General features: G+C 41.9%; 1 protein-coding gene across 1 annotated transcript; it reads right to left on the bottom strand.

Moving 5' to 3' along the window:
- Positions 1-843: 843 nt before the first annotated feature.
- CUNH8orf48 (chromosome unknown C8orf48 homolog) lies at positions 844-25,574 on the bottom strand. The gene is made up of 8 exons (XM_017816494.1): positions 25,505-25,574; positions 23,519-23,580; positions 23,181-23,412; positions 20,744-20,887; positions 13,105-13,337; positions 11,482-11,634; positions 10,309-10,403; positions 844-2,551 (listed from the first exon to the last, which is right to left on the bottom strand). Exons 3-8 carry the CDS (start codon positions 23,401-23,403, stop codon positions 2,263-2,265), a joined length of 1,137 nt encoding a protein of 378 aa, XP_017671983.1. The 5' UTR covers positions 23,404-23,412; positions 23,519-23,580; positions 25,505-25,574; the 3' UTR covers positions 844-2,262.
- Between the last annotated feature and the right edge of the window lie 589 nt (positions 25,575-26,163).

Below are 26,163 nucleotides of genomic sequence, written 5' to 3'. Positions count from 1 at the left end.
CAAGGCTAAAAATCTCATTACATGTTTTTCAAAGCCTTTTCTCCTTCTTCCATTCCTTCCTCCTCTCCTTCCCTCCTCCTTGTCCCCACACCCATTTGTTCCCACTCCCACTCTGCCTTTTGTCTGCTGCTCCACAGTTCTGGAGGAGGAGGAAGAGCCATTTACATTCCAGGTTTCCAGCATGATGGAGACCCTTCATCCAAAGGTTTTTCACATCAAAAAGATGCAAATTCAGAGAAAAGGAGCCACATTCTTCTCTAATGCAATTAAAATGGAAGAGATAATTTGAAAGGCAGCAGGGAGATTTACAAGAAAGCTGAAGGCAAAAGGAAAGCAAGGCTGAAACTGTATTAAAAAATCAATGTGTATTTAGGGTTATATAAATAGTAGAAGTAATTCAGCATTGGCACAGAGAATGTGGGGATGAGAACACGAGAGAGACACACAGAGACAGAAAACAAGACTCTCCTGCTACTGATATCAGATTTCTTATATTAACTCACAAGGAGCAGGTTTATAGTTTCAGATCAGTCACCTTAACTTTGGGAAAATGTTTTTGTGTTGCTCTGAGAAAGAGTACTGTACCTTTTTCTCACTTGCTGCTGGTTTATCAACCTCTATGGTCCTTATCAACCATCTTTAATCTCCAGCATCAGGAAGACAAAGGAAGACTGAGTTCCTCAAAGGTCAGGGATGAGAAATCAGCTTCCCACTGACAAGGTGGAAGGTGCAGGAGCTCATGTGATTCCTGGCCTTCATCCTTCTGATGAAGCTGAAGATTCTAGACATCACCAAACTTGCTCCTTCCTTTGAAACACAGAATCAGAAAGCAGAGTTTTCTCAACAACATAAACCCTCAAACCACGTCCAATTAAAACTTCCTACAAGTCTGATCTCCCACATGTTATTTTGACTTAATTTTTTTTAGGGATCCAATGCAAATCATCAGTAGTCTCTTTAATACAACACTGATAACATCATTACTGCCAAGGCTCTGGCAAACAGAGGCAAGGGCTGCCCTTATGAAAAGGGAGGAATATCAGTGAAATTAAAAAGCTGTTGATGAACATTGTTATCCCTTTTCAGTAATTCAGGTTTTTGACAGTTGCCAATAACCTGAATTAATCTTGAGACACTGATTTTTGTGACTGTAATTTGCTTTGTTCCTCTCACATAAATTGCATCCAACCCACTCTTACTTTTCCATCCTCAAAAACTACAAAAAAACCCTTAAAAATCTGTTTCTCTCTCCTTTGTTGGAGTATTCAGAGGCACAGAGTTCAAGCCTGGAGAATAAAAGGAAAGACAATGCCTGTCCTAAGGATATTAGAAAACAAGGAGCAGGTTTTGTCCTCCCCACCTTATACTGAGTTGTACTAAAAAAAAAGACATGGAAACAGGAGCCAGGGTAGGAAGTCCATCCCTAGGCAAGGACATGTTCTACATCAAGAGTCTGAGTTTATATAAGTATCAAACTAAAACATCACTATTTCATTAGAAGGTTTAAAAATATAACTTACAGATTTTCTAATGTGCTTTCACAACAAGTTTATTCTAACAAATCGGTATTTCCAGACCAAAAAACAAATAATAAAAATCACTCCCATTATTTTTTTCAATACCTGAATCTTTCTAACATATTTTATTAAACGTTAATGGGAATTAAATGTGCACAGGCCTGAAATCCTGGTTTGCATGTTTGCAATGCTCAGGCCAAATACACTGAAGAATTATGACTCACACAAAACCAACAAAACAAGGGAAGAATTATTTATTCTCTGCTGCTTGCATTAAATCAGAGCATGGACAAGGAAGAATGTTTGGGGGGGGGGTTAAGGGAAAGTTTCCTTTTCTTTGCACATCCTCTGTTTGAACTTCCCGAAGTTCCTCTGTGTCCACCTCTCCAGCTCTGGAATCACAATGACCTGGATTATCAGCCAGTACTGTCCCTGCATGATCCCTTTCCATGTTGGAGTTGTGTCAGGATTTCCTTGTTCACCCAAACAGCCCTTCCCCTTCCAACTGACACCCAGGCATGTTGACTTCCAGGAAAAAGCAAGAGTTCTCCCATAAAACTTCCTTCTTGGCACTTGCAGACACGGGAGGTGGGTCCTTGCAGCCCTAGTTTGCAGTTTTTGAGGTTTCTCTCACCCTTCTTGCCATCCTGGGTCCCTGATCTGTGTCCAAGCAGCAGGAGGGAGCATTCTGTGCCCTCAGGAAGCAAAGGCAGAGTGGAAGGTGGTGGTGGCACCCCACGGTTTGTCACAGCTGCAGCAGAGCCACCAACAGAGTCCTCACACACTGTTTTGAAGGGATTTCTCCATAAAAGCAGCTTCTACCCCAAAATGCAGCTGGACCACAAGCAGAACTTTGCAGATTTAAGATTTTAAAAGCATTCCTGTTTTGATTTTGAAAAGCCACATATCTGAACTGACGGAGAAATGGAGTTACAGATGACGTCCCTGTACCTTCCTGAGCAGTCCAGTCCAGCACCAGCTGCCTAATGACTTTAAATCCTTCATATTTTATTTTCCCCTCAGGAATCTGATAGCTGTGGATACAGATGAAATGAGATACAGGCTCAGGCAAGTATGACAAGATCTGATTTCTCTTAGCACTGAGACATTCCACCCTCCTGCACTTCCATGTGGGTGGTGGACACTTGGCTGCTCCATAAATCAGAGGGGGCATTTCTCAGTTTCTCAAGTTCTTTTATTGCAGTTTCTTTCTTTAGGCTACTTGAAAAAGATGTTGAATATGTAGCCCAGGAACACTAAAATATTCTGCTGTCACCCCCTCCTGATCTATGACTAGCCAGCAGTGCAACACGTAGATATTCATCAAAGATGTGCCACGTTGCACTTGGTCCCTTATGTGAAATGAACTTTCAATCAGCTTCACAAACACCTCAATTTACAGTAAAGTGTGATTTTCAAACTTTCTGTAAAATCCACAATTATTTCTGTCTCTGGGAACATATTGTTCCAAACTGGCAAGAACCGCTATTTACATCCTTTAACATCAACAGAGTGCTAATCTACATAAACAGTCATTATTGCTAACAAGAATGGGCTGTTAATTAGTAAGAGGGACCCTCAGCTCTCTGCTAGCCTAGGTAGGATGAATCTCACATTTCTATAAAGAGGAGGAATTACAACTGTACCCCATCAAACAGAGTATCTCTGAACAAACATTTCCACTCCCAAGATATCTGAAACCTAATTCTGGCCTCCAAGCATTTGGGAGGAAGGTAGAGGGGGTTCAGAGCAAGCTGTTCTTTGAAATAAATAGGCCTGAACGTGCTTAAAGCTCCTCAAAGTAAAATATCCTGGGGCCAAAGACTGAGTGGAAGCAAGAATGAAGACCAGCCCAGCCTTGTTCCTCCTCAGATTTAAGTCTGAAATGGGATTTGGATGTGGGGAGGGAAGGGGGAGGGCAGAGCAGCCCTTGAGAACTGCTCAGATGAGGAAATATTTTGGATTTATCACACACAGCACGTATCAAAGCCAAATGACTTAAATGCGGTTGAAATTCCAGCAGAATTAGGAAAGAGGAGGGGTTTTAAATTCTAAATTAAAGCTCAGTGCCTGTAGGGGAGCTCTTCAATAATCCTGTGTCATTTTTCACCCAGGGCCTTTTTCCAGGCTCCAGATTTGCAGTGAGGGGACCTCCCCAAGTTCAGGATAACGAGGACAAAAACCCCCAATCCAAACCCTCTCCAGACAATCTCTGTCTGAGAACAGATATCAGAGAGGAGGGGAAATAAAACCTCTTCGTGAGAGCTCCTGTTTGCAGCTGATTTTGTTCATGCGCGTGGTGTGAGCAAACACAAGTCACAAAACCTGTCTTTGATTTCACCCTCTTTTGGGAATATCTGGGAGAAGAAAAGAAACACCTCTCAGTGCAACAATTCCTAAGATATAAACTCCACTTTGTTGCAGTGACTTAAGCCCAAGGATAAGCTCTGCCACCACAATGTTACTGGAATATTGATTTGATTTTCTCCAGTTCTCTCCTCTAGAACACAAAGAATCCCAAACTGGCACTAGGCTGAGCTTTCTCCTGACCCTCGGTGAAGAAGACAACACATTCCTGACCTCCTGACTTGGGATATAGAGGAGCTGTGCTATAAACTTTGTGCCACAGGCTGTTACTCCTGCCATCCCTGCCTTCCAAAACAAAGAACACTTCTGATCTCACCTATGCCTGGAGAACCTGAGGAGAAAACCATCTCCTGGATGACACAGGTGCCAAGGGAATCGTAGTTCTTGCTTCATTGGGAATTTTGAGAACACCTCCTGAATCCAAATGAGGCCCAAATTCACAGAGGTCCCTGGACCTGCACTTTTGGCCTCACCAGACTATGAAAACTTTGCTAAATTAAATACAACAAGGGACACTGAAAGTGAGCAGCTGGAGGGGTCCCTGTCGTCCACCATTGCGCTGATCGTCGTGCTGACCATCATTTTCTCCTTGGTAATGACATCCCTAATAACCTACTGCTTCCACAAGTGGAAACTTAGAGGGAAAAGACTGCAGAAAGCACAAGAGGAGTATCAGAAAGACCATGAAAAGAGCATTTGCCAAAGCACATCTGGACTTGTTTCATAAAAAAAAAAAACGGAAAAAAAGGATCCACCACGAAGAACTCTTGAATTACCTGGAAATGAAAATAATGAAAGAACTGCAACTATGAGATTTCCAAGCAAATACATCCTTGTTTTATCTAATTTCTAAGAGTTGTTAGCAGTTTGGAGATTTCCTACAGCTTTATTATACATATATATATATATTTATATATTTAACCTCATTTGTGCAAAGTAAAACATACACAATCATTTATTTCTAATCTCTTTTGTCATTTTAATCTCTCCACAACCTCTCTGGGCAACCTGTGGCAGTGATTCTTGGCTGTGAGGGTGGGGAGGCCCTGGCACAGGTTGCCCAGAGAAGCTGTGGCTGCCCCATCCCTGGAAGTGTCCAAGGCCAGGTTGGAGCAACCTGGTCTAGTGGAAGGTGTCCCTGCCCAAGGCAGGGGGTGGCAATGGATGAGCTTTAAGGTCCTGCCCAACTCTAACCATTGTTCTCTGTATTACTAAACCAGTAAATTCAAATCTGCTGCTCAGACTCTTTTAAAAATCCACTGGAAGGTAAAAAGTCAGATTTTGGTCAGTGCAAACCAACTGATCCAAACCAGTGGAGTTATGTTGTCTTGCACTGATGTAACCATGGGCTGAAGAGGTTGAAATCCAACTAGAGTCTTGAGTAAATCCGATTCCCAGATGCTCAGAGCAACAGCCTGGTCCTGAAGAACTGCTCGTGTCTTCAGTGACACTCCAAGCAGGACCAAACCTGAAATTTAAGTCAGGATTTCCTGAGAGGTGCTCGTGGCATTCCAGCCACAAGTGGATCAAGGACATCCAACACTAGTGGAACACAATTTCCCAAGGGCAGGGCAAGCCCACCACCCTTTTTTTAACTAGGCTTCTAATTCTTTTTAAACCAACCATACACCAGTGTGTTTCTATTTGCAGAGCCTGTAATATCATGTCACAGAGAAATTACAGATTTATTGTGTAGCATCTCTAAGTCATATTTTCTAACAAAGCGATGGATGTAATATTAATAGATGTAACTGTTTTACAAAGTAGAAACCATGTAAAGTTACCACCAAGCCCCCAGCGCAAGGATATAGCTTGCTTGCAATTACCAGTAATGCTGTATGTATTTTTAAACAAGCTATAATACTGTGATGATGCTGTAAACTTATTTCTGTAGGCAAAAAAAAATGTTCTATTTAAAAATGTCAAGATGAAAGATGTAAATGTTCTGGAAGTGCTACCAACTAAAAATATGAATTTTCACAGAATATTCTAAAGATTCTGTTCCATGCTACAGATATATTTTACAAAGGTATTTATGGGTCATACACATCAGTCTGTGAGAACAGTATTATTTTATTACAAAATAAATACATGAATAAACAAGCAGTGAATATCCATGCTCAGAAGCTGGAAAATGTTTGGTTTTTTTTAAATCCCATGATCAATTCTATAGGTCATTTGAAAGATGGAGAACTTTGTACCTTATTGACATAAGGGATCCACCCCAACACATGTCCCAGCCTCCCCCATCCAGATCCTGTCAGTGCAGCCAAAATTCTGCAGAATCAGTTGTGGAGGAAAAAGGGACATGAAAACAATGCAAACGTAGTATTTTTAAGATTAATCTCTGTTTTGCCCAGATTCCAGCCCATTTTTTAAGCCAGTGGCATTCAGAACACCAGCCCTGGTGCAGGGAGTGATCTGCACACACACAGTGTCTCACTGAGGGGAGTGAATAAATAAAAATAAAATAAAAACTCATTCTCTGAAAATCTGAGTGGTAATAAAATTACACTTTGAAGAATGCAAGTATATGTGAAAATGATTTAAAAATACATGGCTGGAAGCACTCCAGCTCTTGCTGGAGGATCTATGGATGATTTGGGATAACTGCCCTGAAAGCTGCAGTCTGGGGTTTTACCAAAGAACTGGGAACATGAACCCTTCCAGCAGCAAAACCTTGTCCCTGGTGCCACCAGCTTAAAGTTCTTTGTCAAGCTCCCAATATGAGTAAAAGGGTTCAGCTCCTCTTCTTGGAAGCTGATCAAAGTGGCTATGGGAAAAAACAGAATTCAAAAACACCTGGCTCTCCCCACAGCCCAATGCCAGGAGTGGAGATGGGTTTATGGAAGGTCAGGGAGTGACCCCGGGGCAGCCTGCATGTTTCAGTTTTTAGTAAAACTTCGGGGAAAAGGTTCAAGATTAATGTAAGGGGGTCATGAAGATGGTTGGAGGGCCGGAGAACCTCTCCCATGAGGAAACGCTGAGAGACCTGGGATTGTTCAGCCTGGAGAAGGTTCCAGGGAAACATCCCTGTGGCCTTTCAGCACTTGAAGGGGGCCTACAAGATGGGGACAAAGTTCCCAGCAAGACCTGGTGCCTCAGGACAAGGGATAACGGTTTTAAACTGAAGGAGGGTTGATTTAGATTAGATATAGGAAAGAAGGTTTTTACAATGAGGGTCGTGAGGCCTTGGCACAGGTTGCCCTGAGAAGCTGTGGCTGCCACATCCCTGGAAGTGTCCAAGGCCAAGCTGGAGCAACCTGGGCTACTGGAAGGTGTCCCTGCCCATGGCAGGGGGTGGGACTGGATGAACTTTAGATGGGCGGGACTGGATGAGCTTTAGAAGGTTCCTTCCAACTCAAACTATTCTATGATCCTAAACTGGACCAGTGGGACTACAACATATTCCCCCAGTAGCTGCAAATCATTATTTAAATATCCCAGAATCCCAGACTGGTTTGGGTTGGGAGGGATCTTAAAGCTCAGCCAGTTCCAACCCCTGCCATGGGCAGGGACACCTCCCACTAGACCAGTTCATCTTTGAATATATTATATTTACCTTTGTTCCCAGCTCAGATCCAGGCACGTTAATTACACTAGAACTTCATTCCCATCAAACCTGTGCTAGCAGCCTGTTGGGATGGAGATGGAACTTTATCCTAGAGGAGATACAAAGAGATGGCCCAAGAGATGGCTAGAAATGAGACTAAGGAATGACTGTGCCTGGCAGCCAGGTTAATTTTTTTCATAGCAGAAGCAAGGGCAAATGGAAGTGAAAATTCCCTTGCTGCAGTCCACAGGAAAACTGATTTTAATTTGAAGAATACAACTTTATCCAAAGGGCCAGTTATAAAGCATAACATCACAAAAGTGCTTATCAGCATACACATAATATAAATATGATAAACTTCTATTTGCACAAAGTTCAGAGCAATAAACTCACATCACCAATCATTCAGAAGATTAAATAATGCAACTGTGTGTATCATGAAGGCCAGAAAGACAAAGCTCCAAAGCATTTTTTCCAGGCAGATTGATTTGTTGCTGAGCCACAGCTGCTTTCCATACGAATACCCCTTGAGCCATCACAGTCCTTTTATACCCCAGAAAGCACAAACAAGGCAGCAGATGAATCAATATTCCTTGATCAGAGTTTTAGAGTGTTTCTTTGGATCAAAAGAAAAATCTGCTGCTGGTGGGGGGAGCTCCTGTGAGGGGGAAAAAAGGAAAAGACGTGATCTACTCTCTTTCCCACAACCTCCCTGACAGAGTTTTTGGATCTCTCAACCCTCAAAGGCTGTAGGATTATAAAATAAATTATTTAGAGGCCTGGATCATTCATTCCATAGTACATCCCTAAGAGCTGCTACAAGAAAACAGAAGGCAAACATTCAGATCTTGGAGTCATCCTTGATAAAAAAATGAAACAAGTGTAGGGAGCAGCAGGAAATGCATCCAAGAGGCAGCAGCAAAATCTACTTTGATTTTTCAGAGGAGATACCTGAGCTGTGTTTGTAACATTTATGCAAACAAACAAGAGCTGTGCAGTCACTGTGTGTGAACATGACAACTATTCTACAGACAAACACTGTCAGACTCCTAACCCAAATAACTCACAGTTCAATGTATTTACAGGAAGGCTCCATGGGAGCTGCAAAGAAATATTTCAGTATCTTTACAAAGTTTCTATCAAAGGAGAAATACCAAAACATATGGATTATATTTTTAAGAAGAGTCCTGGAGCTCCCTTTTTGTGGGTTAAGGGATGAAACCTGTGTTCATCGGCAAAACCAACAAAATTACATTTTCAGAAGATTCGGTTCTTTCACCTGCCAGCCCTTATGAGACTCCACTTGGAACACTGGGTGGGTGCCCTTTGCCTCATGTTTGCAGATGGCTGAAGAATTCAAAAGGTTCAGGAGAAACAGGGAGTGCAGAGCAAAGCAAATAAGGAACAGAGATGGAACATCTAAAAAGGAAAGGTTTGGGAGATTGGAAGGCAGGAACATTTCTGATGATTACAGAGGAAAAGGAAGAAACCAGGAGAGTTTATTCAATACCCAGGTAACCATGTAATCTGCCAACACCTACCTCCATATCCAGCACTTCTCTTCAGGTTTTCCATTGATTTGTGGGAAGGGAAAGCAAGAGGCTAAATAGCCCTCAAGCACTCTTAGAAACACAGAGCACACAGAAGGGAACAACTACACGGGGAGAAAATACAAACCCAACTTCAACAATGCATTTTCCTTGTCCCAAAATGGGAAAAAATCAAATGCAACGGGAAGGTTTAATCCTCTTTGCTTTGTAGCAAAAATTCAGGGAGAGTTCATAGGCAAGGATATCCCTTCAAGATTTCCAGAGGCCTGAATGCACAGAAAGTCAGGAAGCTGGAGACTGATGAGAGGCAGTAACTTTGTGAGTCACACAAGGCCACCAGGTCCCAGCAGGAGCAATGGGACGAGCTCTTGCTGCCAGCACTGATCACAAAGGTGGGCTGCAGTTGTGCCCACACATCAGCTTAAGGCTTTTGAGGCTGCTAGGAGGATGATTTCATTGTCCAACCCACTGAGATTCCCAGCACAAAGCCATTTTATTTGCATGTATCCTGAACCCCAGATATATTCTTTCAAAGACAGTGACTTTGTCATCTTGAAAAATTACAACAAATTCTGAAGTATATTCAAAAAAAAAACCAGGCAAAAATATAATTCAACGTTGTTGAATTATATAAAAATATAAAAATTTTGTAAATTATATAAAAATATAATTCCATGTTGTTTTTTCTCTCCTGGACACCTCTCCTATACAGATTCCATGATTAACTTATTATAATTTCTCATCTCGTTGCCATCCGCAGTCTTGCTGATTTAATTCTGTTATAGTCTCATTATTTTACTTCTATAAATACCCCATTTCATTTTACTGCTTTCTATAGTTACTTTGCAACCAACCTGCTTTTTTTTCTCCTCCACCTGGGGCCCTCACTTTCAATTTAACATGAGACAGTGGGGAAAGATTGAGCTGAAATGCAGTAATTACACCTCCCTGCCCTGAAAAACGGAATCGTTTATTTTTCTTACAGATGGAAGCAGCTGTGAGCTGCTCTGAAATCCCATAGCAATCCTACAAAAATTATTACTTGCCAGATTAATAATAGAAACTCTTGGCTTCTGTAATTTGAAAAACATATAGAGATGGATTAAAATGTATTATAACATTTGCATTTAGGAAGAATAAAGAGTTGACTCAGAACCCAGACACAACATGCTGGACATATCTGGTTCCACCTGCAGGAATATTAAACCACTACCCAATTCACCACTGCCAGAGCAGGTTATATCCATATTAGTTGGTATTCCATGTGCAACTCTCCCACTTCTTTATGTCCTTGAGTCATTTTAACACTTTCAGGCCTTACATTTTCTGACCTTTCAGCCTTTGCCACAAGGACCTGGGATCCTCTGAAGGTTTGGGAAAGCTTCTGAGGGCTTCTCCTAGAAGTGTGAGCATGTTCTGAAACAGAAAGAAAACATGGATTTGTATTCCCGGCATTTCTCATGTCCTTTATCCCAAACCTGCCACTGGCAGCTCCATCCAGCCCCTCAAAAGCAGCTGGGTGGGCAGCACTTCAGCAGTACAAGTTGCGGGGGTTTTAAAGGGTCCTGTTTTAAAGTGTCCTGTTTAAAAATTCATGGCCAGTGATCTGCTCCCTAAAGCAGGTTTCTTCCCTAAGGAGGGAAAAGGAAAAGCAGATGGCCTTTGAGGGAAGCACAGAGGAAAACAAAGTGGAAAAAAGTGAAACTTCACTTGACACTGAAGTTCTTAAATCTTAGGTATGGAGTGAGTGAGAGTCAAAAATCAGGAGAGTGGAACTATTAGGGGAAAAAGGGAATGTGTGGTACAGCACAAACTCCCACCTTGCTCATAAACACGGGAAGAGATCCCAGAGCTTCAGGAAGGCACTACTCATTCACTGCTCAGGAACAATTTGACTCCCTTTCAAGAAAGGAAAGAGAAGAGCTCTTCCTTCAGAGAGATCCAAGGAATTCTCTACCTTTCAGCTCCATTGCCTCCCATCTGCTCCAGAGGCACTTCCTACCCATAAAGCTTCAACCTTGTGACACTGGCACAGACAGAAAACAGTTTTTCCAAGAAGAAATCTCAGGGTATCCGGAAGGTCTCAGCCCCCACATCATCTTTCAGGGTCCTATTCCAAGACTCCTACACCAAAGGATGAGCAAGGAAGACCAGAATGGGCACAGTTACCTACTGTCACATCAATTTATTTACCCTTTTGTCTTGCAAGGCCCATCAAAAAGCAAAAACAAGAGAGACCCAGAACCAACATAGGACATCCTGGGAATGACCGTCAGCTTCCATAAATCAGGCAGGCTCAGATGATTTGATCACTATGTTGGTCCAAAAGCATTTTAATTGCCAAATTCTATTTTGACTTGCACTGCATTCAGGTCACTCTGATCTCACTGCCATCAATCAGGGGGAAATCTGCCTTACAGATCCTTTAGTTGCAGTACCTACAGAATGCTAAAAAAACATTATTTAACAAAATTTTTTTACAATATTTGCTTACTCTGGAGTAAATCTGTTCTTCCAGTTTCGCTTGGATTAAAGCACCTTCCATCAGAGCCTTTTTTTGCCTGACAAAGGCAATCCTGGCCAGCTCTGCCTCCTTCTTCTGGCAGTCAGGGCATGATGAAGCCTCGTGGATTCGAGCTTCTGTCACCTGGAAGAGAAGACTTTGGTGCAATGAGCAATGTCTGTCCCAGTGAGATGGCCTCTCCTTAAGAATAATCAATAAAAATACAGATAGAGGGACTGTCTAAAGACAAAAACTGGCTTTTAAGGCAAATTCTTTCATAGTCAGCAATAACTCCACCATCTCAACGTGCTTGTCCCTATGCTGGCAGTGTTCACAAGGGCTCCAACGCCAACCACAGAGGTTGTGATTCTCTTCACAAATTCTAAGAGGCAAATAAACTCTGAAGCAATTAGTTCAAATATGCAGCTCTGAGGCAGAATACAAACAAAATCCTACAGTTCTCTTTGGAAGATAACCAGTTCTACTCAGTAACTCCTGTGTTAGTTCATCCACCATGAAAACTGAAGAGTATTTAACGGCATTACGTGAACCCCAGTGTTTGTGCTTTTGTGAAATATCAATAGTTTTATCTGATTTCATTGATACTGATTCCATCTGGCTACATAAACACAATAAGTTGCTCCAAAAGCAGCGGAATAATCCTGGTAAGTCACATCTCAAGCCTCTCTATCCTCTTCTTCCTTGACTTCTCTGCATAAAAATGTGTGTGGAGGTAAAGACAGAAGCAAACAGAGCAGTTACTTTTCTTAGAAAATACATATTTTCTAATATAAACCAAATATATTTAGAAAATATATTTTTTAATGTAAGACAAATAAAGAGGAAGTAAAAATTCTACAAAATTTGGAAGGTGAGTTAACGTTAATACAGTGAAAAAATGCAGATGGTTGAAATCTCAAAATAATTTAAACAGACAGATTTAAACAGAAATACTTTTCACACCAAAACTGAATTTAAAGTATTACTTTAAATACCTCATAAAGTATTACTTTAATTACTTTTACAGAGGGAGGGGAGGAGCTGTGACAAAAAGCCCATCCTGTGGTGGGAAAACCCACTGGGCTGGTGAAAAAGAAAAGCACTTGGAATTGGGTAAAGGTGATACAGATGTTTCTTAATCAAGGGACTAAGGTCACCAAGATTTTATTGGACTTGCTTTAATTCTTCAATATTGCCTAATACCTAAGAAAGCTGGGAGCAGAGGGGTTGCCTTTGGAATACTTCTAATCCTGGAATCACAAAGACATCACAGCAAATAATATGCAGAATAATTTGATAAATAACTGGTACCAACATAACCAGCAAACAAGGTTTTTTCTTCTGCTGATCCAGGGGTTACTGGGTGTGCAATAACTGATGATCCCAGCCTGGCTCAGTCACACAAAGTATTACTTTATCAGCAGCCAGTTTTTGATGATGATTTGATTCTTTACTAGCAGGAGTGTCTAAGAAAGGAGACAGATCAATGCTGGGGTATCAACCCAGAAGCTCTTTCAGAGGCCTGAGTGAGGCATCACTAAGCTCTGTTTGATTTGATCCTCATGGTATGGCTTTATTATCCAGTGCTTTAGCCAAAATCTCCCTGGCTTTCACCTGCTTAACAGTCTCTCTGATGTTTTCCAGGAGGATTCTGTTCATCAGCTGACCAGGAACAATGCAGTTCCCATCTCTTGTCCCAGTTTTCACTGCTGGGACTCCATCCTGCAGCTTCTTTGCCTTGCCCGTGTTTCCCTGCTCAGGGCTCAGCTGCTGGTTCATCCCATTTATCTTCCTGGTGCAAAAAGACCTGAGAGCATCCAGTTCTCCATCAAATAATTGAGGAATTTCTGTCAGGCATAAGTCAATAAAACAAACCCATCAATTACTGTATCAAGGAAAGTGAAGAATTCCTTCCTATATCTATCTATCTATCTATCTATCTATCTATCTATCTATCTATATATCTATATATAGATAGATATTCCTTCCTATATCTATCTATCTATATCTATCTATCTATATCTCTATATATTCCTTTATAGATATAAAATAAATACATATAAAAATATTAGATATATAAACATTAGCTATATAATAGATATGAATAATAAAATATTTATTATATAGTATAAAACCAATATAGATTAGCTTATATATTATTTATATTTTTATATCTTTATTTAATGTATATTTATATATTATTTTATATTAATATATATTTCTATTTATATACATATAATGTTTAAAAAAAAAAAATCTTTTCCTCTTTCATCTTGTCTTATCCTTCCCTGTGGCATGCAAAAATAAATAAAATCGAGATTATACTTCAGATGGGTGGGTTAAGATGGATTTTTTTATCATCATCATGGTTGGGCTTCGCGAACGAAGATTTGGGGAGGGCTCTACCCACGTTTGTTACAAGTGCACTAAAAAGGCTAATAAGGCCAGTACGAGATAGGCACGTCTGGCTGCAAAAGGCACAGCAGAAAGACTCCTTAGGTGGTATAAGGAGATTTTTTATACATAAATGTATATTTATATATTATATATATTATATAATATATTTTAGATATTATATAATATGTTTTATATATTATATTTGTGTATGTTATATAGTATATTTTTCTAAATTATATATACATATAAAATAAAAATAAATATAAAATCTGGATAAGAACTGCAGGAACTTGCACAATAAATGTCTCTATGAATAAACTCCAAATAGGGGAGCAGAAAAGAACCTGAAAGAATGAGGCTACTAATGATACAGATAAAATATCAGTAGTTAAATACTATGACATTAAGTAACCTGTCTTTCAATAACTGCCTCATACAGATTTAGCTTCTTCCTACCTGAAACTGCAGGTTGCTAAACCAAAATGAATTAACACTTCAAGAGGGTTCCTCTAAGGAGCAATTCATAACAAAAATTAGAGGCAGTAGCTGTGGAAGTCACTCTGGAAACACCTCAAATAGATTCTACAACCTCAGGCAGGCACTTCTTTTTTTGGAGAAGGGCAATTCCATGAGAAAATACTTTCTCCTAAAGCTTCAACAATTGTTCTTCATAAGATCTTGTTTAAAAAACATCTTCCCCTCTCTCATCTTCTCTTATCCTTCCCAGTGGCATGTAAAAATAAATAAAATTGAGATTATCCTTCAGGTGGGTGGGTTGGGATGGATTTACAACTTTATTCAGTGCTTTGTGGGGGATTTTCCACAGGCTTAAACCACAATCAATACAGTATTTCATGGGCATCGGCATGGAATGATGCTGTGCAGCTGTACATGGCCTGATTACGGAATTTAAACAATCCCTCCACATTGTTTTACTCCTTGTCAGGTTTAAATTTGGTTTTATTTCTCCTAGTCAGGCGCTCCAGGTTTCCTGGTGCTTATCTGACAACCATTGGCATGGGATATTCCAATGCCATGGGACACCTTGGCATAACCACAACACACACTCTTAAAAAAAGCAGGAATGGAAAACTTCCCCTAAATGCACTGGCACGAATTTAGTCTTGAGGAGACAAGACAGAGCTGTGGAATTCTGCAAGGGAACTCGGCATCTCTTCAGAAATGCAGCTGATGTTTATAAAGGATAAGGGGATCCATAGTTAAAAGGAAGCAAAGCAGGAGTTTTGTTTCATGGACAACATGGAAAATATGTCATTTAAGTACAACTACCAGTTCAGAATCAGACACCACAGAGCAGTTTACTCCTCCTTAGAAGATGATGTATCTAACTGACTGTAGACAAAGACATGGTGACGATTTATAGACAGATGAATCAGAATAAGCAATACCTTAAAATGCAATTTAATGAAAACAAATTTGCTTTGTAGGATCATAAACATTTGAGTGGAAACCACCATTTCAGTCAGCAGGTGACTTTCCTTACTATTGCAATGCGGACAGTGCAAATCATGTGCCAATTCTGGGTTTAATTACACTGAAAAACAGGGGCATATTCATTTATGCTGTGCAGAGAATTAATTAAAAAAAATTAAAAGTTACCATTATGGGGGGGGAAAACCCAGAACAAAAGCATTTAAGTACTCAAAGCCATAAGTAAAACCCCTGGAGGCTGTGACAATTTAATACCAGCCTAACTAATTCACTTAAGGTTCTCCTGACATACAGAAGTGCATTTTTTATTAAGAATTGGTTTCTAATAATGCATGAAGTCTGTGCTGCCACACACCCACCCCTTTGCTCATCTGCACCTACAGACATCAGAAAAAACACCAGCAAAGAGAACAGCAAGTTTTAAACCTCCCTGCACGACTCGTTCCTGAAGTTACTTTTTAATATTGATTCCCATTTAAAAGTAATCTCAGAGAGAATAAAAATTATCAAGGACTATAATTTTTCTGAAACAAGAACAAAAAAAGCTATGAGAAAAGTCAGCACACAGTTAAATTGGGGAAAGTTTTGTCTTTTCTCTGCACACTGACTCCAGTTTCCAATTTTTTCCCAGGTGGAGAAGATTTACTTGTCCTTCAGCTCTGCACTGGTTCGTTTTATTTCTGGTATCTCTCACATATTCCCTCCTTTCCATCCCAGATCCTTCTCCATTTGGGGCGGCAGATTTAAATGTCCCTGCCCTGTGCCCACAGAGAATCCCTGCAGTGCCAATTACTGCTCCACAAGAACACTTTCCTACTGCTTGGCTGCCCCAAATCCAGTGCTCCTCACACCTTCTTCACTTTGCAGCAACAGCAGTGAGAAGACAATGGGAAGATCCCCGCAGAATCCATGGCTTTTGGAAGAAACTCCTTCTTTCCCAGTTCCATCAAGGCATTAATGAACGTTTTACAAGCAGGGTTTCCATTTCTGGCTGGAATTTCCACATCCAGACCACGTTAATTCTTACCTACAGAATCAGAAGACAGGTCTGGAATCTCAAGGCCTTTTTTATTTTTAACTTGACACAACAATCGCAGTAACAATAATGATTAAATGAGTGATAGTGACTGAAGGAGGGATGATGCAGAAGAGGTGACAGGAGCAGCAGAAGTGCCACCAGGACAGGCATCTAGTCAGAGCCACATCTCACGCAGCAGGAAAGGTCACGAAACATGGAATATTTAGGAAGTAAAGCCCCATAGTGGCCCAAGAAGCTGCTCTGATGACAAAAAGCCTTGGTGTGTACCACTAGAGATAAATTAATCCATATGTCTAGATCCCAAACCCTGCTGGGAGCTTTGTAACTAAGTGACCTACATAAATTTTGCTTTCTGTGACATTTTAAATCTGTGAGGGGTGGGAGTAAAAGAGGAAAAGTCTTTCCTCAGTTTCCTTTCCCTTTGAAACTAACTTTAATAGGAAAATTGGCAGGCATTTTGTTATTATTATGCTCTGCTGATACTCTGTTTTAAGAAGAAAAAAAGGAAAAAGAGATAATTGTGAAAGGCAGCAACTGGTAACTACTCTCGAGAAAGATTTTCCCTCTGCATCTCAAGATCTTCATGATTACCTAAAGTGATTTGTACAACTGAGTGCAGCAGGTCAGGGTAACATGCTGACAGCAAACAGTTTGTGAAAGATCCCTGCAGGCAACATAGAACTGACCTACCAGGCTGAACTATCAGGTTATTTATCATGAATATGAATTTAAAGCAAATTAAACTCCTCCAGCACAGTGAATCATTGTAGTATCATGGAACGGTTTGGGTTAGGAGGGACATCAAGGATCATCCAGTCCCACCCCCTGCCATGAACAGGGACACCTTCCACTAGCCCAGGTTCCTCCAACCTGGCCTTGGACACTTGCAGGGATCCAGGGGCAGCCACAGCTTCTCTGGGCAGCCTGTGCCAGGGCCTCCTCACCCTCCCAGCCAGGAATTCCTTCCCAATATCCCATCTAACCCTGCCCTCTGGCAGTGGGAAGCCATTCCCCCTTGTCCTGTCCCTCCATCCCTTGTCCCCAGTCCCTCTCCAGCTCTCCTGGAGTCCCTTTAGGCCCAGGTCTCCCTGGAGCCTTCTCTTCTCCCGGTGAACACCCCCAGCTCTCACAGCCTGGCTCCAGAGCAGGGTTTCCATTTAGGTGTTGCTGGTTGGAATTTCCACATCCAGCCTACGTTAATTCTACTTAACTACAGAATCAGAAGACAAGTCTGGAATCTCAGGGCGTTTTTTACTTTTAGCTTGACACCACTATCAAAGTAACAATAACGACTGAGTGACTGAACTGTATCTGAGCCACAAACATTTCTTTGCCTCCAAATAACACACATTACCAGCTCAAGCTTTCACTTTTGACAGCAATAGTGCAGTGGAAAGTAACAAGCAAAGCATTTAATGTAGGCATGTTACAAAGGTGAGATCAAACTTGTGAGCACAGCACGACTCACAGGGTTAAAAAGCCCCCCTTGAATTTTCAGATAGATCCAAGTTGAAGAATTGCAGTTTGCTGAGTAAATTTTAAAGATGAGTAGTGATCGTTGAAATAATCTATATGGAATTGGGGATTTAGAGTCATGTTGTGATGCATTTTGCCTAATAACTCTGGTGGAAGAGGGACAGAGAAGAGGATAGAAAGAGAATTATGACAAAAATTTCTCCCTTCTCCTAAGGCCAGCATTCAGCTTTTCCTTCTTTCAGCCCACAGAGAAAACTAGGAAAAAATAAGAATCACATTCCAGGACATTTCCATAGGTACACTAGAACTTTTTTTTCCCCTCCCTATTAGGAAGATAAGAAAAAAAGGGTTTATTACAAAGAAGACAAATTCAGAAGTACCCTGCATGCTCACTGCACACATAATTCACTTTGCTGAGTGTACTGAGGGGACTCACTGTGGAGCAAATCTAGTTCTAGTGAGCTCATCTTCTATTATATTTTTGTTTAAAAATCTCCAAGTTGTTAAAATAGTATAAGGCTTGGGAGCTCCTGCACACTGAATGATTAAGTCAAAGAGAAGTAGGCAGTTCTAGATGTCAGTGTGCAAAAGCTGCTGTGCTTTACTTTATTTGTATGTTAATATTCTGCAATAAATGTAGTCCATGGCTAAAGTATCGTTGCTACTGATGAATTTGGGGGTAACATGGATAAGCATGAAGCATATTTTGTGCTCTTCATATTGATGGTGGTTGGGAGCACTGGTGTAACAATGACAAGGGACAGCACAGGCAGAAGACAACACATGCCTTCATAAATCAGCACTAGAGAATGGAACAGAACTGCTCAAGTCCTCTCCTTACCCATCAACATCCATACACCAAAGGCAGAACATTCTCTTGTGCAGAACTACAAAAGTCTGGAAGTGATCCTATGAGTAAAATCTTCCAAGTGCAACTTTCAAGGGAAAGTAGAGATGGAAAACATCCTCAACCTCAAACTGTGGTTTTTCACTCAGTGACTCTGGAACTCCTCGGGTCCCTTTTAATTTCTCCGTGAATCAGCCACAGGATTCTGAGATATTTTAGGAATATCATCTCTGAGGAGCTGGCCAGGAGAAGCCTCTCTACTACAGATGAGCTGCTCTACTAAAAGCCTGCTTGGTAGCCTTGAGAAAACAGGAACACAAGGATAAATGCAGAAGATGAGTCAGGAACTCACAGCTTTGACTCACCACTGCTCAACAATTAAGAACAGCCTAGAAATGACCTTAGCTCCTGTTTTTCTAGGATGGTTTGAGGATGTTTGTGCCACAAAGTGCCTAGGCAGGAGGATCTCCTGGTTAATCAGTCTTACAAGTGACCTACAAAACTCCTGATCTTGTTCACTTCCCATGAACACACAGACTGAGGAAGACTCTCTGTCTGCTTCCACTAATTTTTTGCTCAATTCCAGCTTTCTTGCTCTTTTTTTTTTTTTAATTAAAAATAGCATCTCTGACACACTTTTGAGAGAGACTTTAGCAGGACTTGCATCCCACCATCTGCTCTCACAGTTGCTTGTGTAACCAGTACACAGAAACGCATCCTCTTCCTTCCTTCCTTCCCCTCTCCTCCTCCTCCTCCACATTCTCCATCATTGTGGTGGTTAAAGCTGCTCCATTGTTCTTGCCAAAATTGGTGCCCTGCTGCCTCCCTCAGCTTGGGAAAGGAATTAAAATAGGGCAAACAGGTAATTCAATAATCCATAAAGTTGATTAACAGGGTGTCCTAGTTAGAGCAGCTGGAACTAGTTCATCACTGTGTGGGTGTAACCCAAACTGTGTATTCTACACCCTCCATGTCATTTCCCAGGAACCGTTAACAATAGACCATTTGCAGCAGCTGCCCAGAGCACACCTGACCCCTCAGGCTATAAGCTGAGTGTCAGGAAGCCTGTGAGATAGGAGGACGTTCCTGTCCTCACACCAATGACTCAGGTGTGATAACTCCCCTCTGGGGAGTCTTTAGCACATCCACACCCAGCCTGAGGGGTCATGTCTGCTAATGGGCTACCAAGGATTCCAAAAATATCTCACCACTCACGGTCACCCACTGTGGAACTCCCCGCCTGGGGGAGGTACTGGGCACTCCCACTGGAACCTGAGTGTAAATAATCTTGGGGTCTTGGGACTTCTGGTACCACTCATCAGATCCAGAGGAGGATCAGAACTTCGAGCAGACTGCGATCACCACTCTCACCAACAGGTTCTCCTTTCCTTTTCCTTTGGACCAGGTGGGGCTCAGCACAGGGGCCAACAAACACCACTCTGTTCGTGCCCCAGGGTGCTGGGTTATACATCTGGGTTTTGTGGGTTAAAACCAATTGTTTGTCTGTATAATTGTATTTATTGTATTATTTTTTTTAAATTGTAACTGACTTATAATCTCACTTGAGCTGGGTTCATTTCTCCTGCCAGTTTACTTTTAAACCAGCACACAGGGGAAAAACATCTCACACAATAAATTCCAAAGTCACGTTTATTTTGGAGGGAAAAACTCCACACTTCTAATACCTGTACTGGTACTGGAGCTGAAAGAGAAAGCTGGAGAGAAAAAAAAAAACTTAACAATCCAGTAAAAATTGAGGCTTACAGTTAAACTTAAAATGTGGATACATTTTTTTAATGTGTTTATCCAGATTCTGTGATAATGCATCACTAGGATAATGTCACTATATCAGGAGCATCAAAGCCATGTATGTATGGGAGAAAAACTGCTTGGCAAGAAAGCCTAAAAGAGAAACTTTGTATTTAATTACCTGGCTAATTATCCAGCTTAACAGCCTGCATATAAAATTTAAGTCTAGTTAAAAGTTTATATCCCCTCTCAAAAGAAATTATTACAACCTCTACTGAAGTAACTGAACTCACCACCATGAGTTTTCCTGACAGAGTTGTCCTGTTTAACCTCAGCTTCTTTATTTTTTAGATCTCTCCATCTTCCCGTGGCATCAATCCATTTTCCTATGGCAACTCTTTCCAGAGCTGCAGAATCCACTCCTTCAGATTGCTCCTCTGTAATGAAAAAAGGCAACTTTGAACACACCTTGTGAGGAAAGCAGGACTGCAGAAAAGCAAACAATGCTCCACTTGAACGTGCCAGTTTGCCCTGGTGAGGGAAAAGAAACCCCAAGCCACAGGAATACACAGATGAGACCAGAGATTTCAGCTAAACAAGCTTCTGTCCCATAAAATACCTTCCACTGCTCATTCCTAATCACCCCACTGAACCAGGATTCACTGAGAAAATGGGAGCCTGTTCACACGTTCAATTTGATCTGTAATGTCACACTAATCTCATCTCCCTCCTTCAGCCCCATCAGTTATTTCCAGCTCTTTCTTTTGTGGCCACACACTCTTAGGAGCTCAGCTGAACTGTCTCAGGGTATTGATCCAAGTGGAAAATAAGGTGGCACAAGGGAAATAAAAATTCTGTATCAGCTCCCTGTTCTCCAGCTTGTTCCAGTTGGACTCGATGATCCTTGTGGGTCTCTTCCAACCCAGAATATTCTGTGATTCTGGGAACTCCAGTTCTGCAGGAACTAAGGAAACTACAAAGATGTGAAAGCAAAGAGCTGGGAAAGGACAAAACACTTGGAAGGTCTGAGAAGTCCCTACCAGTGACAGCAAGGTGCACATGGCATGGCCCCAATTCAAAACAGGGAGCATCTCCTTTCTCTGTTCTGTTTTCAGGGTTCTGACAGCAAATTCCATGGGCTTAGACAAGGAAATAATGTGTCCCTATGGGAGCAGCAGCATGACAGGCTTTCTGTGGGTTTTATTATTTATATATGCTGCTCTCAGGAAAATATATACCACAGAAAGCAATCAATTCCCCCCAAAAAATTCTCTGTGAATTATTCTCCAGTTTCTCATTTAACTGAGAGCATTCAGAAGACTCTGTTATTTTATGAAATATTAATCTTGTAAAGATAAAAAGTGGTAACACTTACTAAAGAAACCTCTATGCACACAGTAAGGATTGCTCCTAGCATGTGTTCCTTGATGTCAGAAATAAGGATTTCAATCGTTAGACATGGAATAATTTAAAGAATCTTGTTATATTTCCAGGAAAAAAAATAGGGATTAAAACATATCATTTGTAAAACTACAAAAATTTTTAAGCAAAAAACACAAATCAGACACTGTTCAATTTTAGGGATGTATCATGAATTGATACCAAGACAATGATCACCTCTTTATTCAGATTTTTGAAGCACTGATCTCCAATGCTGAATTCTGTGCTACAATAAACAGGAGTATGTATTTGACAGCAAAGTTTGGCCTCCATGGGTGGCATTTCAGGCTTAAACAGTATTTTTAAAGGATTCCTAAAGATAATGGTGGTTCTTACTGTAGAGTGAAAAAAACCTCAAGTAAAATGTTGGATGGATGAAGGATAGGAAGAACATCTCTACTGGACCTGTCTATAGTAGGAAAAGAAACAGCTTCCCAATATGAAACCATAGTAACTATATTTAACATTATCTATTATATAATATATAATTACAATATATAAAATATATATAATTATAATATATAATTCACATTATATATTGGTATATGTCAGCTGACCAAGCTGAACTGAATAGAATCAGATCACAAAACTAACAGCCAACAGACATTAAAATAAATCTTGTTTACACTACCTTTAAAAATACATTAAAAGTGTTGTAGCTAATCTTTGAAGCTATAAAGTTTTATATATGCTGCAAGCTCCCAAACTAAATTAAAAGATTATTCATCTCTTTAAGTATCCACAATATTTACCACTCCAAACTTGGAGAAAAGGAGAACACAAGAGAATGACAGAGAACCCTGCAGAGAGAAAAGAAAACCTAACAGAGCTGATTTATCCCTCATTTAATGCAGCTTCTTCATTGCCCAGAGAAGCTGAGGCTGCCCCATCCCTGGAAGTGCTCAAGGCCAGGTTGGATAGGGAATCCAGCCTTCCTCAGTATTTCAAATCCTGGAACTTTCCCTTGGAAAACTTATTTTATGGCCCAGCTACTTTTCAGATGTGGTAACTCAGTCAAGACAACTTGCGGAATATTTTTTTTTTAAGATGCCAACAGAATTTCAGCATCACAAGATTACAAAGGAAGGGCTTCCATGGCCAAATCGTTCCACATGGAGCTGTTGGCGAATCCTGGGAGCACAGATCTGGTCAGCACACTGAGGGTCTGTTCCTCTGCACAGGAGGAACACTGTGCGCAATCTTCGCATGTTTATTTTTGCTGATTCAAGTCCCCAGAGCACTGATCGGAAGCTGAGAAAGGAGGTGTCTGGGAGGGAAAGCTCTGCATACCTGCATGACTTTGGCCTGACAACCATGATGTGCTTTCCAACACATCTGAGCCCTCCAGATCCTCTGTGGGACAGCAGGAGCCAGATGGTTTGATCTCCTCCTCCTCACTGAAGGACTCAAAGGTATCTTCTGAACAGTCCAAAGCAGAGCTGTTGTAACTCTGGCTCAACTCCACCCACCCCCTTTTGTGGCTCCCAGAGCTGTCTGAAGGGACAGTCCCCATGGGGAAACACTGCAAGAAAAAAACAACAGCAAACAAGTTGAATTTCACAGGGAGAGGGACAAGATTACTTACAGCACAGGGGACGTATGGAGGGCTGTCACAGCTCAGCTCACACCTCGTTTAGCTCCCACAACAGGGGGATAAAATCACAACTCAGCCACTGGATCAAGGCAACACCTTCAAAGCACAAGTTCAGATCCACAGGGTAAGTGCACAGTAACAATCAGCACTGAGCATTAACCATGAATCCTGAGCAGCATTCCTTTCAAACCTGCAGTGAATTACAGGAACACTTGGACAAAATCAGTCCTCTTGAAAAAAAAAATTAAATGGTAAATTTTTGCTTTCAGATTTTGTGGCCTCTCACCACTCCAAAATACAAAACCTCCTTTTTCTGCCTAGATTTCTTCTAGAAAATAAAAAAGAAAACACAACCAGCATGAGCCAGCTGGTGCTCTCAAATGAAGAGTCAAGCTCCTAAAGCAAAAAGGAGATAAAGTTCTCCAGATACAAGCTCCAGTCACAAAACAGGCCTCAGACAGAAACCTATCACGCAACAGATTTATTTTAAAGCTTTGTTCTTACTTATTTTATCCTTTTTTAAAATCAGAATAATACCCCTTCTTCCTGTGAACTTAAGGACCTAAATAGCTTTGTCCCAAATAATTTTGCTCCAATTTTTTCCCTACTCCCATTAAGTAAGGAGATTAAATGTGGGCAACATCCCTCTGGAAAGATGCTGGCAGCAGTCACAGCTCCTCCACCAGAGAGATGGGAACCCAGTGTGATAATAGTAGGTAGAAAAAGGCACGTTCTGTCCTGTACTCGGGGTTTAGGCAGCTTTGGTTTAAAGGTGCTGACTTTGGCCATTTCCCTACTGAACACGTTCTGCTGCCTGTTTCGCCCGCCCCATTACTGCCAAAATCTTTCTGCACACTCTATAAAGACTTTGTGCCCCTAAAACAAATTCAGCCCTTCCTTCCCAAGGCTAGATGTCCAAAACTCAGCTGTAGTCCCAAATCTATAAGTCCAGAGGTTTCCTTTTTGTTCGTGGTGCCAAAAACGAAAAGAATTGTTCTGTTTTGAACTGGAAATATTAATGAACACTAAGCAGTTCTTTTGTTCCTCACACTACCACTGAGTCAGTGGTTATTAAGGTCTGGTGTGCTGAAGAAAACAATAGGAATTGCAAACACAGTGAATTAGTTCTCCAGCCCCCAGCTGACCCAGGTGGCAGCTGCACAAGCAGCATGGGGAGGGTTAAGGAACAAGAAAATTAATTTTGCAAGTCATAAGACTGGCTGAGTGAGAAATGTTTCATAATATGTGATGCAACTGATATTCGCTCATTTCCACAGTGAAAGCAGCTGTTTGTCAAAATAGCAGCAGATAACTGTAATAAACTGTAAGTATACTTATAAATAGCACATAAAACTGGTTTTAGAAAATTTTAAACAGTTTTACAATTGTAAAGTTCGATCTGCTGTAATCACTGTGTAACCTGGTCTATGGGAAGGTGCCCCTGCCCATGGCAGGGGTGTTGGAAGGGACCTTAAAGCTCATCCAGTCCCATCCCTGCCATGGGAAGAGACACCTCCCACTATCCCAGGTTGCTCCAAGCCCTGTCCAGCCTGGCCTTGGACACTTCCAGGGATGGGGCAGCCACAGCTTCTCTGGGCAACCTGTGCCAGAGTCTCCCCACCGTCACAGCCAGGAATTCCTTCCCAATATCCCATCTAACCCCGCCCTCTGGCAGTGGGAAGCCATTCCCTGTGTCCTGTCCCCCCATCCCTTGTCCCAGGTCCCTCTCCAGCTCTCCTAGAGCCCATTTAGGCCCTGGAAGGGGCTCTCAGGTCTCCCTGGAGAGCCCTTTTCTCCCGGTGAACACTCCCAGCTCTCCCAGCTCTCCCAGCCTGGCTCCAGAGCAAAGCGGCTCCGGCCCTCGGAGCAGCTCCGTGGCCTCCTCTGGATTTGCTCCAGCAGCTCCGTGTCCGATAACTCCTCATCTGTGTTCCCCCCGCTCCTCCTCATTCCTCCCAGAGCCCTCACGGGCTCTGGGAGCTGCTCTACCCTCCTCACACCCTCCAGGACGCCTCCTTACCCAGCCCGGCTCTCCCGGCCAGGAAGCGGCGGACCCGGCAGCCAGCGGGGCGGGCACGGGGCGGGCACGGGGTGGGCACGGGGCGGGCAGTCTGGGCCGTCCCGCCCCCGAGGCAGCCGGTCCTGCCTTAAAACATTCGCGCTTTGATGGAGGTGGGAAGTTGCACCTCGCGCAGCTCTGGACCCTGCACTCTAAAAAAGACATTTAGGCGCTGGAGCGTATCCGGAGAAGGGGAATAAGGCTTGTGGAGGGTCTAAAACACTCGGCTGGTGAGGAGCGGCTGAGGGAGCTGGGGGGGTTTAGTCTCGAAAAGAGGAGACTCGTCATAACAACGATACCAGGCACCTCCAAAATTCCTGACCCTCCTTACAAACCAGGATAAAGAGCACTTTACTGACAGCGTTGGTGCCCAACAGCCAGCTCAGGACAGCCCCACGTCCCATGGCCATCAGCTCTGTCCTGGGCTGGGCATGGGGGAGAGCAAAACAGGCTCTAAATGGGAACACCACGAGGTTTCCCAATCCTTTCACCAGGCCTTCCACACCAAGCCATGCCTGTTACACATATTAAACATCAGAAATCATTGCGAAAACACGGGTTAAAGGGCTGGGCATGGAGTGTTACGACTTCTGCTAAAAGCATCCTATGCTCCAGGTCAG

Source organism: Lepidothrix coronata, unplaced genomic scaffold (assembly GCF_001604755.1).
Source record: "Lepidothrix coronata isolate B3197 unplaced genomic scaffold, Lepidothrix_coronata-1.0 Scaffold2, whole genome shotgun sequence".
NCBI classification, from domain to species: Eukaryota; Metazoa; Chordata; class Aves; order Passeriformes; family Pipridae; genus Lepidothrix; species Lepidothrix coronata.
This window is presented reverse-complemented; position numbering and strand designations above follow the sequence as displayed.

Excerpts from the sequence above, each read along its gene's own strand:
- CUNH8orf48 (XM_017816494.1), bottom strand. The coding sequence starts at position 23,403 with ATGGGGACTGTCCCTTCAGACAGCTCTGGGAGCCACAAAAGGGGGTGG. Across the intron at positions 13,338-20,743 it reads TGTCAGGAAAACTCATGGTG|AAATTCCTCAATTATTTGAT; the intron begins GTGAGTTCAGTT and ends TATGCCTGACAG. Across the intron at positions 2,552-10,308 it reads AGGCTGAAAGGTCAGAAAAT|CTATCAGATTCCTGAGGGGA; the intron begins GTAAGGCCTGAA and ends CTGTATCCACAG.